The 13,546-nt window shown below is 44.2% G+C and overlaps 2 protein-coding genes across 2 annotated transcripts in view; one reads left to right on the forward strand and one right to left on the reverse strand.

Moving 5' to 3' along the window:
- The window catches only part of WDR19 (WD repeat domain 19), a gene marked incomplete at its 5' end in the record, with an annotated part of 191,913 nt that extends 182,763 nt beyond the window's left edge, over nt 1-9,150 (reverse strand). Inside the window, one exon of the mRNA XM_084799503.1 lies at nt 9,146-9,150. Within this exon, the coding sequence (XP_084655629.1) occupies nt 9,146-9,150 (5 nt within the window). The remainder of the gene's footprint in view (nt 1-9,145) is intronic.
- Nucleotides 1-13,546, forward strand: part of TMEM156 (transmembrane protein 156) — a 35,077-nt gene that overhangs the window by 14,398 nt on the left and 7,133 nt on the right. The window contains exons 3-5 of the mRNA XM_084799529.1: nt 5,020-5,280; nt 6,890-7,009; nt 9,792-9,875. Coding sequence (XP_084655655.1) covers nt 5,020-5,280; nt 6,890-7,009; nt 9,792-9,875 — 465 coding nt within the window. The remainder of the gene's footprint in view (nt 1-5,019; nt 5,281-6,889; nt 7,010-9,791; nt 9,876-13,546) is intronic.

Here is a 13,546-nt window from a genome sequence, read left to right on the forward strand (position 1 = left end):
GCCCTGGCATCCCCCAAGGATAGAGTAGAACCTGAAGCTAAATAGATCCAGGGTGCTTTTGGTAATTAGTTTGGTAATTTTAGCAATAGAAAGCAAAGAAGAGCGGCTGGGTTGTGAAAGCCATATCTACGATATAGTTAATTGAACTGAATCACGCTGGTCACTGAGAAGCCAAGCAATTCTTTCACAGTTGTGAAAATATGCTGGTGGCCTCAAGCCTCAATGTTGGATCCTCCACCACTACCTCGACATCCACCACCACAACCACCACTACCATGACTACTACCTCCACCACCACCTCCACCACCATCACCACCACTACCATCACTACCACCTCCACTACCACAACCACCACCACCACCACCATCTATTCAGCAGAAGTGCTCTTATGTCACTAGTTACTGAACTTTTTTTTTTTCACTCTTTGAGAATAGGAACAGATTTCTTAGCATTGGCTTTGGGCAAAAATTCTTTTTTTTATTAATTTATTCATATTACATCTCAATTGTTAGCCCATCCCTTGTATCCTGCTATTCCTCCCTCCCTCCCTCCCGCTTCCCCCCTACTCCCCTCCCCTATGTCTGTGACGGAGGGGGACCTCCTCCCCCTGTATATGCTCTTAGGGTATTGGAGTCTCTTCTTGCTAACTTGCTATCCTTCCTCTGAGTGCCACCAGGCCTCCCCATCCAGGGGATGTGGTCAGAAATGGGGCACCAGAGTTCGTGTGAAAGTCAGATCTCATTCTCCACTCAACGGTGGAGAATGTCCTGTCTATTGGCTATTCTGCCTATATTTTCCTTGGCTGGTGCCATAGTTTGAGGAGGACCCCAGGACCCAGATCCGCCTGTCATAAAGTTCCTCTTGTAGATTTCCAGGACCCTCTGGATCCTTCTATTTCCCCATTCTCCCATGCTTCTCTCACCTAAAGTCTCAATAGGATGTCCTCCCCTTTGACCCACTTTCCTGATAAGTAAAGTTTTTCATGGGACGTGCCCCTTGGACTAGTGTCTCGATATAAGTGAGTATATACCATTTAACTCTTTTTGCTTCTGGGTGAACTCACTCATTATGATAATTTCAAGTTCAATCTATTTGTCCACAAATTTCGGGAATTCCTTGTTTTTAATAGCTGAGTAGTATTCCATAGTGTAAATGTACCACAGTTTCTTAGTCCATTCTTCTACTGAGGGACACGTAGGCTGTTTCCATGTTCTGGCTATTATGAATAAGGTTGCTATGAACATGGTTGAGCATGCGGGCAAAAATTCTTATTGCTGTAGTCTTCTAACCATCCTTAGGTTCTGCCCCAGATCTACGGAAAATGAGTTGGGGCAGCGCCTCTGTGATGGTGGAGGACTAGGAAACATTTTAAAAGCAGATAGATGCCTGGCAGACATCACTTCTCTGCTGCCTCAATCATACGTGAGCAGGGCTTTGAAATGTGGCACTCATTCTGGCTGTGTAACAAATCACGCCACCCTCAGTGGCTTGGAATGCGGCAATCCCCTCTTCTTTTCTTTTCTCTTTTCCTTCTCCTTTCTCTCCTCTTCTTCATCTTTGTTCTCCCTCTCCTTCTCCACTTCCTCCCTCCTCCCCTTCCTTTTTTTCCTCTCTCCCTTTCTCAACCCCCATCTGGACCAGATGTTCAGAACAAGGACAGATGGACTTCTGGCTTGAGGCAGTTCATACTGTTGCAGTTAGTGAGTAGATGCAACCACCCAGGGGATCCAAAGCTGCTGGGGACAGCAGAGGACTCTCTCCACATGGTCACTTGGAAAGAGTGAGGGTCTTATTCTTTAAAAATAGGATTTATTTTTAGTGTGTGTGTGTGTGTGTGTGTGTGTGTGTGTGTGTGTGTGCATTGCTTGTATCTGTGCACCGCAAGTTTGCAGTGCCCACAGAGGCCAGAAGAAGGCCCTGGGACTGGAGTTACAGAGGGTGTAAGCTGCTATGTAGGTGCTGGGAATTGAAGTGGGGTCTTCTGGAAGAGCAGGAAGCCCTCTTAATTGCTGAGCCATCTCTACAGAACCCACTTTTTCTTTATGCATTTGTCTGTCAGTAGACATTTAGGCGGTTTCGCTATTTTAGTTATTGTGAGCTGTGGGAATACAAATATGTCTTTGAGATTCTGATTTCAGCTCTTTTGGGTATATGCCAGGAAGTGAGCTTGTTGGAGTAAATGGTAGTTAAGTTGTTCATTTAAAAAAAAAAGATTTATTTACTTATTATGTATACAATGCACATTAGATCACATTATAGATGGCTGTGAACCACCATGTGGTTGCTGGGAATTGAACTCAGGACCTCTGGAAGAACAGTCAGTGCTCTTACAGCGGAGCCATCTCTCCAGCCCCCATGTTGTTCATTTTTTGGAGGAAGCTATTTACTACTTCCCAAACTGAATGGGCCATTTTACCCACTGTCAGTACAAGGACTCCTCATGTGCCCTTCTCAGCAGTACTGATTATCTTTTTCACAGCAAACTCCCTGACAAATGTCAGGTCACCTGATTGTGGTGCTAACATGCATTCGTATGATACCGAGCGATGTTGAACATGTTTCTGTCCACCCATTGGATGTAGATCTTTTAACAGGTGTAAATATCTGTCCAAGTCCTTTGTGGGTTTGTTTATTTTGAGACATGGTTTTCCTATGCTACCCAAGATGGGCTTGAACTCCTAGTATCCAGTGATTTTCCTGCCTCAGCCCCGTGAGGAGCTGAGACAGCAGGCGTTACCACTATACCTGGTGTTTGCCCATTTTAAAATCAGGTTCTCTATTTTCCTCCTTATTCCTCCTTCCTTGACAGGAATTCCTTCCACATCCTAGATATTAACTTTTATCAGTTATGTATAGCCTGTGAATATTTTCTCCCATTCTGTGGGCTGCCTTCTCACTCTGTTGATGGTCTCTTTTATATTGTCTTTCTACTTGAATTCACCTAGGGCTTCCTTGCAGCCAGGCAGCCATAAGTTAAGTCTTTTCATAGTGACTCAAGACTATGGTCTTAGCATCCCAAAGGACAAAGTGGAATTGCTTCACCTTTTCCTGCTTGGTGATGTAATGTCACTCTGTTCTGCACTTGACTATGTTAGAGTTGGGTCTGGGGTCTTGAGAAAATGATCACACCATCCAAAACCTTTCAGCAAGACAAAAAAAAAAAAGGTTGCAGAATGTTGCAGCCAGCCTTGATCAAGCAAGCATGCTATCCAGGAGTCCCACTGGATTTTTATCCTAACTCCGAGGGGTCCTGTGCCTCACTCTGAGAGGCCATAGCTTCACTTTGCGTTCTCAGGCTAACTTGAGACAATGCAGCTGAATGGCTGAGAACAGATGCGATGTTGAGCACATGCTTTGATCTTAGAAAAACACTGACAATGAGGCATTTTTTGCCAGGCGGTGTCTTTACAATGTTCTTTAAAGGCAGAGCCAACTGCATCTTCTTTAAACCCTGAATAGAAAAGACAACGTGTTTCATCTACGTTCCCACAAGGACAAGCCAGTCCAACTCTCCAGTACTCTATGGGGAGGGAGCTGAACTCCCCCTATTTGTGGGAGGCTGATAAGGTTTTAGGACAACATGGTATAGACTGAGATGTATCCTCTCAAAATTTAATATGATGAAGCATTAACCTTCAGCACCTGAGCCTGTGACGTTATGTGGAACAATGTCGTAATTTTGTTACCATGAGATCATCAGCCTGGAATCTAGCCCAGTAGGACTGATGACCTTATAAAATGGAGAAGGGTGGGCTATGGAGGTGCTCATTCCTAAAGCACTCATGAGGACCCATGTGAGATCCCCAGAGCCAGGACAAAAAGCTGTGTGTGTGTGTGTGTGTGTGTGTGTGTGTGTGTGTGTGTGACACACACTCGTCAGCCCAGTGATGGGGAAATGGACATGGAAGGGTTCCTGGGGCTTGGTGACCAGCCAGGGCCAGCCAGTCAGCAAGTCCCAGGTTCCAATGAGAGACTGTCTCAACAAAACAAAGTTCCAGCAGCATAACATGTATAAGCACACACACACACACACACACACACACACACACACACACACACACACACTTTACCTGTTCACACACCATCAATTATGTGGACACAGATAACCACACACAAGGAAGATTCCACTTGAGGATGAAGGGAGAGACCAAGGCTGTGCTTCTTCTGTAAGCCAATGAAAGCCAACCACCGCCAGCAACCACCGGAAGAGAGGAACACATAACTGACTCATCTTCCAGGACTCAACCCTGCTCCCACCTTAAATGTTCACTTTCCATCTTTAGAACTATGAGATGGAGACAGGAGCTGGGGTGATGGCCCAGCAGTTAAGAGCACCAGCTGTTCTTCTGGATGTGCTAAGTTCAATTCCCAGCACCCGCACACACCAGCTCATAAGCAGTTGTAACTCCAGACCCAGGGATCCAAACCTTGTTCTGGCTTCCGTGGACACCAGGTGTGCATGTGGTACCCAGACACACATAAAGGTAAAACATCCATGCGCATAAAAATGGTTAAAGATAAAAAGAACATAAGAAAAAAAATCCACTCTTTAAGTCACCCAGTTTATAGTACTTTGTTATGTCTCTAGAGAGCTCAGCCAATGTGGAGTGGAAAACATTGTAAACAATTTGAAATTTTTGATCTGTCCCACAAACCATTAGGAAAATATCTGTGTGTTCTCAGGGAGGCTCCAATCCTATTTCAACTTTACCCCAATGGTTTCCATGACTTTAAAAAAGTGGCGTTGATAGTTATTTGTAGTGCCCAGAATTTGTTTTTCTATTTTGTTGCAGAGGAAAGAGGAGATTCAGCTTTGGTTGGCCGGTTTTGCTGTACAGGGTCTTGCTGTGTAGCCCTGTGCAGCCTGGTTCTGACTACAAGACATTCCCTGTCCTTGAACCTGTACCAGTCCAGGCTCAGTGCTCCACTCCACTGTGCCCTGTCACAGGAAGCTTTGAATTGTGGTTTCTTATTGGCTATGACGACTCTGCAAGTCACCTTTTCTCAACTCCTCTCTAGGCCTCATCATGAGGGGATCCATGGAAGCAGAGGCAAACGGCTTTTACGCATCGTGCCAGCATTTTAACGTCACTGTCACTCTTCTAATTGACCCTATGAAGGGACACAACACTACCTGCATCCCCGAAACCCACCCTGAAACATCCACAACTGTGGAAGAAGCTCCAACCAGGGAAAAGTCTCTAAACCATACTTGCAGAATTATGAAAACCACGAGCAATTGCACTCACATTTCCTTGCGCCTAGAAATGGATGCAAAATGTAAGTTTGGAAGGAAGTCAGAGGGGAGAAGTTGGATATCCATAGGTCAAATTAAGAAAATGCTATGAAATTCACCAGAAGACAAACAACCAGGAATTCTCATTACTGAACTAATAGAGCCTGAAAGAGTATTCATCTTCTTTACTTTTCTTTCAAAATGTAGTTTTATGGGACTCAACCATAACCGGAGACAAAGGTTATATGTCTGGGTTGCGAGGGACATGAGAAAGATCCTCCGTCCTAGAATTACTGGGGCATGCTTGGTACGTGTGCTTGACGAAAAGCCAGCACACCTCAGTAGTCAAAGGTGCTCTTTTAAAAGGCAAACATCCGCACAGGAAGCACTATTAAAGGTGGCTTTCAGCCTCACCCCCTCTCAGAGCTCACGCAGCCTGGGTGAAAGGAGTCTCCTGATGTGATACTGTGCAGATACTTGGGGTCAACGGTTGATCCGAGGGGAAGGAAGGTCAGACATATCTAATTCTGCTCGAGGCTGATTAAGTTCCTAACACCCTGTTCTGAACCCCCACAGTTAATATTTTCTGCTAAGCAGCACGCCCCCTCCTCGCCTATAATATCTATTGTTAGAAAGCATCTTATGATGTATCCATTCGCTGAGTGCCTTCTCTACGTCAGGTACCACGGAAAAGAATCACACAGAAACTGGTGCTATGGCAGGGCTGTTTGCCAGGCACTTTTGGTACTCCAAAAGGATGGGAGCTTTCCCCATTACTTTAGAATGCTTTTCTAAAGCCTAATCATCTTAAATTATGTTTTATAATTATGTTTACGGCAAACATAGGTATATAAAGGTGTAACCTTCCCAAATGATATAACTGGTTGGGCGCCAAGTGTTCAGTTGCAGGGCTCTCTGGGGACATTTTCCACCCAAGCGGTAACAGTCTATCACCTGGCAGAAGCAGGGTATGGTCACTTGTCTCCCTGGCCGCTCATCCCACTCATCTCAGCCCCGTGTCCCTGTGTGCCTTCCCACTGCTGCCTTGTTAAGTAGAGGGGCTGGGCGGCCCATGACCGAGGTGATTAATAGCATGCAGCTCCGACCCTGGGGCTGCTCTGTGGCACTCTTGATGTACAGTAAGAAAATTGATATTGGTATCACCTGGAAATGAAATTAAATGTCAGGATTTTGAGTTGAATGGATCTCTGGGAGCCACTTGGCCAATTCCCTCATTTAGTGGCTTCATTTAATGTAGTGGAAAGGTGTTCAGGAGAGCAAGTGACCCTGTTCCACTTAAGGCTGCAAATAACTTTTGTGTTAAAGGTGTATACCACAAGGTTGTCTTTTATCTGATATATTATCTCATTGTGTTGAACATATATGAATATTCATATATATATTTTGACATATATTCAACACAATGAGATAGGATATCACATCTATGTGTGTATATACGCATATGTGCCAGGGCACATGAGCAGAGGTCAAAGACAACTTTCAGGAGTCAGTTCTGTCCTTCCTCCATGTGAGTCACAGAGATAGAACTCAGAGTATCGGTGAGAGCCTATGCCTGCCACCAGACTTCTATTGATTTTTATAGCGCATTATTATTATTATTATTATTATTATTATTATTATTATTATTTACAGCTGTCACTTGTTCCATGAAGATAACCTGGTACATTTTAGTGCTATTAGTTTTTATGCTCAGCATCATCCTTATTATCCACAAAATACTCGAAGACCACAGGAGAGTGCAAAGGTGGCAGAGTAAGTACTGGGAAATAACCGCATTGTGAGGGCTGTCATATGCCTTTGCCCAGGGAAACCTGTACAAACCCTTGTTTGCCCCAGATTTTCCTTGTGGTTAGGTTGGCCCCTTAGTGTGTAGCTACTATGTGTTAGTGCTGGGTCTAGATAATCTAAAAGATTGCAAGCACAGGGAAGACACTAGCACCAGCAGGCGCCTGTCTCCAACATGAGCAGGTAAATGGGCACGAAGAAGGGCAGATGAAAAGGACGGTGGCTGAGAGGCTTAGTGGAAGTGAGGGCAGAGAGAGGCAGAAGTGGTGACACCTGCAGAGCTAGAAACCCTGAGTAGAGTAGCCTCCAGGTGACAATATGAGTGTTAAAAAAAAAAATCCTTAGTAAGTATGGGGTGGGGGGGACTGTGTAGAATTTAGGTGGGGCAGAACTAAAAGGACTCTTCTAGGTCAGGATGGTAGGAGCAGTGTTAAACAGGTTGAATAATTAGTTTGATAACTCACTCACCCATCAGAATGGACTGTGTGTATTTGTGCGTGTACTGGCTGCTTATCGGACTGGACCGACAGATCTTCTGCAGGTCGTTGATCTCTGAAAGACAGCATAAAAGCATCACCACCACAATAGGCTTTGAAGATGTAGACACAAGTCAAGTTCTCATATTACCACCTATAGCTTTGAGTGAGTTGTCATCGCTAGACATGACTTTCCTCTACTGTCCTACTTGCCTCTACCACACGGAGCAGGTAAAGGCTGAAATTAAGACATCACCTAAGGAGTTGAACAGTGTCAGGACATAGCTAGTTTTTTCTCTCTCTGTCCCTCTCCCTCTCTCTCTTACATCCCCCCCCCTTTCTCTCTGAGATAGGTTTCTCTGGGTAACAGCCCTAGTTGTCCTGAAACTTGCTCACCTCGAACTTACAGAGATCCACCTGCCTCTGCCTCTGCCTCTCAAGTGCTGGGGTTGAAGGCGTGCGCCACCACCACCTGGCCTTTTCTTATTTTGCTTGGCACAGCTAGTTCTCAATGCAGCACTGTTGTACTGCAGGGCGTGTTCACTTCTCAGGCTCCTATGTTCTTTGACAGGCAAGACTGTCAGTCATTGCTGCAGCAGAATTAGTAATGTCATCTGTACACAAGCGAGGGTGCCATCGATGCTTTATATTAAGACTGTTAAGATTGTTGCAGGCATTTTTAAGAGTAGTTTTAGATTAAGACTTTAATCGTTAGTAATATATTTCATTAATACATGGATATATTCACATGTCATAAATATATGAACATATGACACCATCAAAGAATGACATGGCACCATAGTAGTCTGACTATCGTATCACAATTGGTGGGATATGACATCATAATTGCAAAAATGTTATTATATCAATGTATATATGAGATCAAAATGATGCATATGACACTATCCCTGAAAAAAAGATATCATAAGTGGATGATGATGGCATCACATTTAGCAGGATATGACACAATAGGACATCATAATTTAAATGTATAAAATCACAACTGTGGGCAGCACCATCCCTAGGTAGGAGATTCTGAACTGTATAAGAAACTGTGTAGGAAAGTATAAGGGAGCTGCAAGCCAGCTAGCAAGCAGAAGCCGCTGTGGGTCCTGCTGTACTTTCTGGCTGTGAAGTGAGCTTCCTGGTGAGAGGTAACACCACGCAGAACAGGAAGCAGACTGCCTTGACTCCCTCAATGCTCGACCGTGACCTGGAAGTGAAAGGCAAATAAACCCTTCCCCTAAGTTGCTTTTGGTCTTGGTATTTGTCATAGGCACAGAATAAAGCCAGAACAATATGTAAATGGTGCTATTATTTTTGTTTTATACATGAAAAGGGAAAAATTCCCAAACTCAGAAAAGTTAAGGGTTTTATCCAAAGCTCCACAATTAATAAAACAACAGAATAAAGACTTGGTATCTTCTAGGCACTGAAGTCTTTGCTATTTTCAGCAAATGTGTGTTATTTGAAAATAATTCATAGTTCTATGTTTCTTGAACCATTTTCTTATATGAATCCAGATTAAGGAAGAATGATACAAGGTAGGAAAATGCTTGGAAAGATACGGGAAGTACATTCATTCAAACATCTGTCCAGATGACAAACTTGGTAGCTTTCAAAGGTTTTCATTGCAAGTCTAAGCATATAAAGCAATGGAAAGTATCACTACACTCATGCCGTTAGACATTACTAATATGAAATGCTTCCTAAATACCCTGTGCATCACCTTTATGTAGATAACAATAGTAATTTGTAAACAGGGGCTGATGCTCCTCGGGAGCAGATGGGACGCATTTATGCTAGTGGAGAAGCCATTGCTTTGAGAAAGAGTCTGTGTGCTTCTGTTGTTGTTGTTGTGATTTTGTTTGTTTTGAGACAGGGACTCAGTATGCAGTTCTGGCTGGCCTAGAACTCAGAGAGAGATATATCTGTCTCTACCTCCAGGGTGCTGGGGTTTAAGGCTTGTGCCAACACGCCCCTGTGTTTGTTGAGGACTTAACGGTAAAGCTGGCAACGCCTGGCTGCTCCAGACCCCTTGTGAGCTATCCTTCGGCCTTGATAACCCTTTGAAGTAGCACAGGAAACACAGTAAAAGAAAGTGATGTTGGAAGGAGGGGGACCAGGGCCTCACCCTGCAGTCCAGGCTGTCTTCAAACTCAGGGTCCCCTTGCCTCAGCATCTCAAGTTCTGGGATTAGAGGTGTGGGCCACCACAGCTGGCAGAATGTGCTTGTTCGTCATCTAAATCTTCAATTTCTTCTCTTGGACTAGGTCATATGTACAAATCTACATCCGTTCTCTTAAGAGGGAGTGACTCTGTGAAGCCGAGCGCTCTGAACGTCAGGGTTATCCCAGGTGAGTTCTGGGGCAGCAAATAATAAAGGGCAGGAAATCCCAAAGCTGCGCTGTCTCAGTATAGAGCAGATTCAAGACCTGAGCTCATTTTAAGTAGCCTTGAGTTTGGAATAAAGGAACTGTGGGGCAAATGAGATCCAGCTTAGCACTTCTCATTATCAGGGGACAGTTATGATCAAAGCCACCTCCTTAAATAATAGAAACTTTGCTTAATTGGCAAGGAGAAACTCGAGTGAGTAGGCGGTGGGGGGGGGCAGGGGGAGAACACCATGGGGAATAAGCCTGGGACTTATTTTTAAATGAGACAAGATACCATTATTTCTCAGAACTGCAAGGAGTAATTGTAGAGTGGGCAGACCTTCTGCTGGAGCCTTCACATCATGGGCTGTCGCTGTGGAAAGAGAACTCCTAATAGCCTCAATTAAACAGCCCCCTGTCCTCTCCGAGAGGCAGGGAGGGGAGGGAATAAGGGGATCCTAATTAGAGCAGCTAAGAGGGCCGTGAGCACAGATGCTCGGCCTCCAACTTCATCTCTTTCTAATTGTGAGGCCTCCCTTTGAATTCCTGCTGTCAACTCACATTAAAAAGAAAGACTATTTAAAAAAATAAAAAGAAGAAGGAAAGACCAAGACATGTACTGGAAAAGGCTCCTTTCCTTCACCAAAGAGGAAGGATTAAAAACAAAAACAAAAACAAAAATCTATGTAACCCCCCACCCCCCCCCCACCCTTTTTATTTTTGAGGCAGGGTGCCACTAAATTGCTAGATTTACGGTGTAGCCAAGGCGGGGCTCAAACTTGTGTGATTCTCCTGCCTCAGCCTCCTGAGTACCTGGGATTATAGGCCTGTGTCACAAGGCCTGGCTTGCATTTACTTTTCATTTTAATCTCCCCATCTGTGTGATAGATCCTGAGTGTTCTCTTGCTTCCGCTTTTAGACAGGGTCTTACTATGTAGCCCAGGCTGGCTCCAAGGTTGTAGCTCTCCTGCCTCAGCCCTACAAGTTGGTAGGACTGTGCTCATATACTTGGCAAGAAAGAATACTTTTTAACTCCTTGAGAAGCCACAGAATGGAGTGATATTTCCTGATGCTCTTTGTCTCCAGGGGGTGAACAGCCTCTTTGCACTTGGTGAGGAGACACAAAAGGAAGTTCAAATCTGGTGTGTGTGTGTGTGTGTGTGTGTGTGTGTGTGTGTGTGTGTGTGTGTGTAAACCCTTTTCAAAAATGAGAGGAAACTAGGCAACTCCTTAGGGAAATAGCAGCCACCTAGAGACCCACCCTGCATTCCACTGGGGACCATGTGCCCTAGGCCTTTGTTAGCTACTCAAACAAGCAGTCACACAGACCCTTAGTCTGGGGAAAAATTACACTGGGTGCTCTTAAAGATCTAAATGTAAATAGTTTAGACTTCCTAGTCGGAACTGGCAAGTTATTAAGCCATGGTTGGTGGTAAGCCATTAGTTAAAGAATATTTAATGTCAGCTGTGCAGGAGTAGAGTTAGTGGACATTTTGTGTGGTTCATGAAAATTTTGTTTAATTCATAATATTAAAAAAAAAAACCATAGAGTCATATGACAGAGAAAAACAAATTTTTAAAGGGAGGTCATGATGATGACTGTTCATCGGCTCTCTCATCTCATGCACCTGCTCAGACCCCAGGAATGGTTTAACCCAGCTCTGCCAAGTGCTGTGGCTTCCTGAGGAAGCCTGGCCATTTCTGTTTCCTGGCTGTAATTCTGAGCCACAGCAGTCTTGTCTGGGAACAAGTCAATCATTCCCCTGTCACCTCATATAATTGGAGGAGTCACAAATTTTAAGCCCTGGCTAGCCACAAGATGAACCTCACAAGTTATACTTATGAGCCCGTGGCTTTCCTGCACTGTGCTCCCCGCCCCCCCCCCCAAAAAAAAGCTGTCTCGGGCTTGCCTTCCCTTAACGGCTCTCACTAAAACCCCTCTGGCTTTATTACCAGGCACGCAGTATCCATGTTTAGTGTAGAGCCAGGGTGATGACCCCTTTTTTGTAAAGACCAAGAATCCTTTTGAGGCTTAGCATCTTCAAAAGGAGAAGAGGCGAGATCTTTCTTATTTATATTCCTTTAACCTAACTGCGGCCCCCTTCTCGCCCCATACTAAGTTGTTCTTTCTGAGAGAGAAGTAGAAGGAAAATCATGTCTCCCCTGAGTGCTGTTCTTAAGGCTGCTCTTTGCAATGATGGATTACAGGCAGCAGTGAGAGGTAAGAAAAAGAAAAAAATGTGCCTGTGTGCGTCACTGGAGACACAGACACATGAAGAAAAGGAAAGGAATCAAGAAAAGCAATGCTTGTGTGCCACACTCGGCAGAGCCTGTCGGCAGTGCTGGCCGCTCACTCCAGACTGGCTTTGTGGCTCAGGAGCTACAAGATGAGTAATCTCACACATGTGCACACTGAGAATTAGAGAGACGCATCCATCCCCAAAATATTTATCCTCAACAAACCAAAACAACCACCCTCTCACCCCTACCCCCAAAATCAAGGAGAGCTCAGCAGGGTCCTTCCCTGCACAGAGCCTGCCAGAGCCACATGGAAGCCCCGTGCCTCTGGCACTTCCTTCCATGCCTGAGAAACACGACAGCTCATGTTGGTATTAATTTTCTTAACTTCTTAGTCACTCAGTCGTTATCGTCATATGGTGACATATGAGTTCGTTTTTTTTACCCATCCTTGTATCCTTCACTTTGCCATAGCTTTCGGAATGTCATTCGTTCATGATAAAAGTTTGTGAAAAGCACAGCCCTCGGGAGAAATGTGGGTAGAAAAGGGGAGGTGAGCAAGAATCTTGCCAGATGTAACGGCACTCGGGAGGCAGAGGCGGGTTGATCTCTGTGGCTTCAAGGCCAGCCTGATTTATGGAGTGAGTTCCAGGGCAGCCAGGGCTATATAGTAAGATTCCCGTCTTTAAAATATATCGAAGATAAATTTAAAAGTTTAAAAAAATCTTAAGAATGGGAAAAATAAAGCCGGGCATGATGCCATACTCCTTTAATCCCAGCACTCGGGAGGCAGGTGCATGCAGATCTATGTAAGTTCGAGGGCAGTCTGGTCTACAAAGCAAATGCAAGGCATCCAAGCCAAGGTTACACAGATTAACCCTGTCTTGAAAAACCAAAAAAAGAAAGGAAAAAAAAAAAAAGAATGAGAAAGATGAAAACAAACATACAGAGAAAATTATCAGAAAGAACACAATTTTCCTTCATTGAAAGCATGGACAGCAAATTTTGTAGAATTGCTAAGACTAACAAAGAATGAGAAAAGTTATTTTGAGAAAGGCATTTTAAAAGAGATTTTATTTATTATTATTATTATTATTTATTATTATTATTATTTTATTATTATTATTATTATTATTATTATTATTATTATTATATTATTTTGGTTTTTCAAGACAGGGTTTCTCTGTGTAGCCTTGGCTATCCTGGACTTGCTTGGTAGACCAGGCTGGCCTCGAACTCACAGTGATCCACCTGCCTCTGCCTCCCAAGTGCTGGGGAGATTTTGTTTTTTATGAGTGAGCACACTCATGCGTACATGTGCCCACAGAGTCCAGACAAGGGTGTTATTGGGTCCCCTGGAGCTAGAGTTAGAGGTGATTGTAAGCTGCCAGGCATGGGTTCTGGAGAGCAAATTC

This window comes from Acomys minous (genome assembly GCF_964271855.1).
Source record: "Acomys minous genome assembly, chromosome: 10".
In the NCBI taxonomy this organism is placed as follows: Eukaryota; Metazoa; Chordata; class Mammalia; order Rodentia; family Muridae; genus Acomys; species Acomys minous.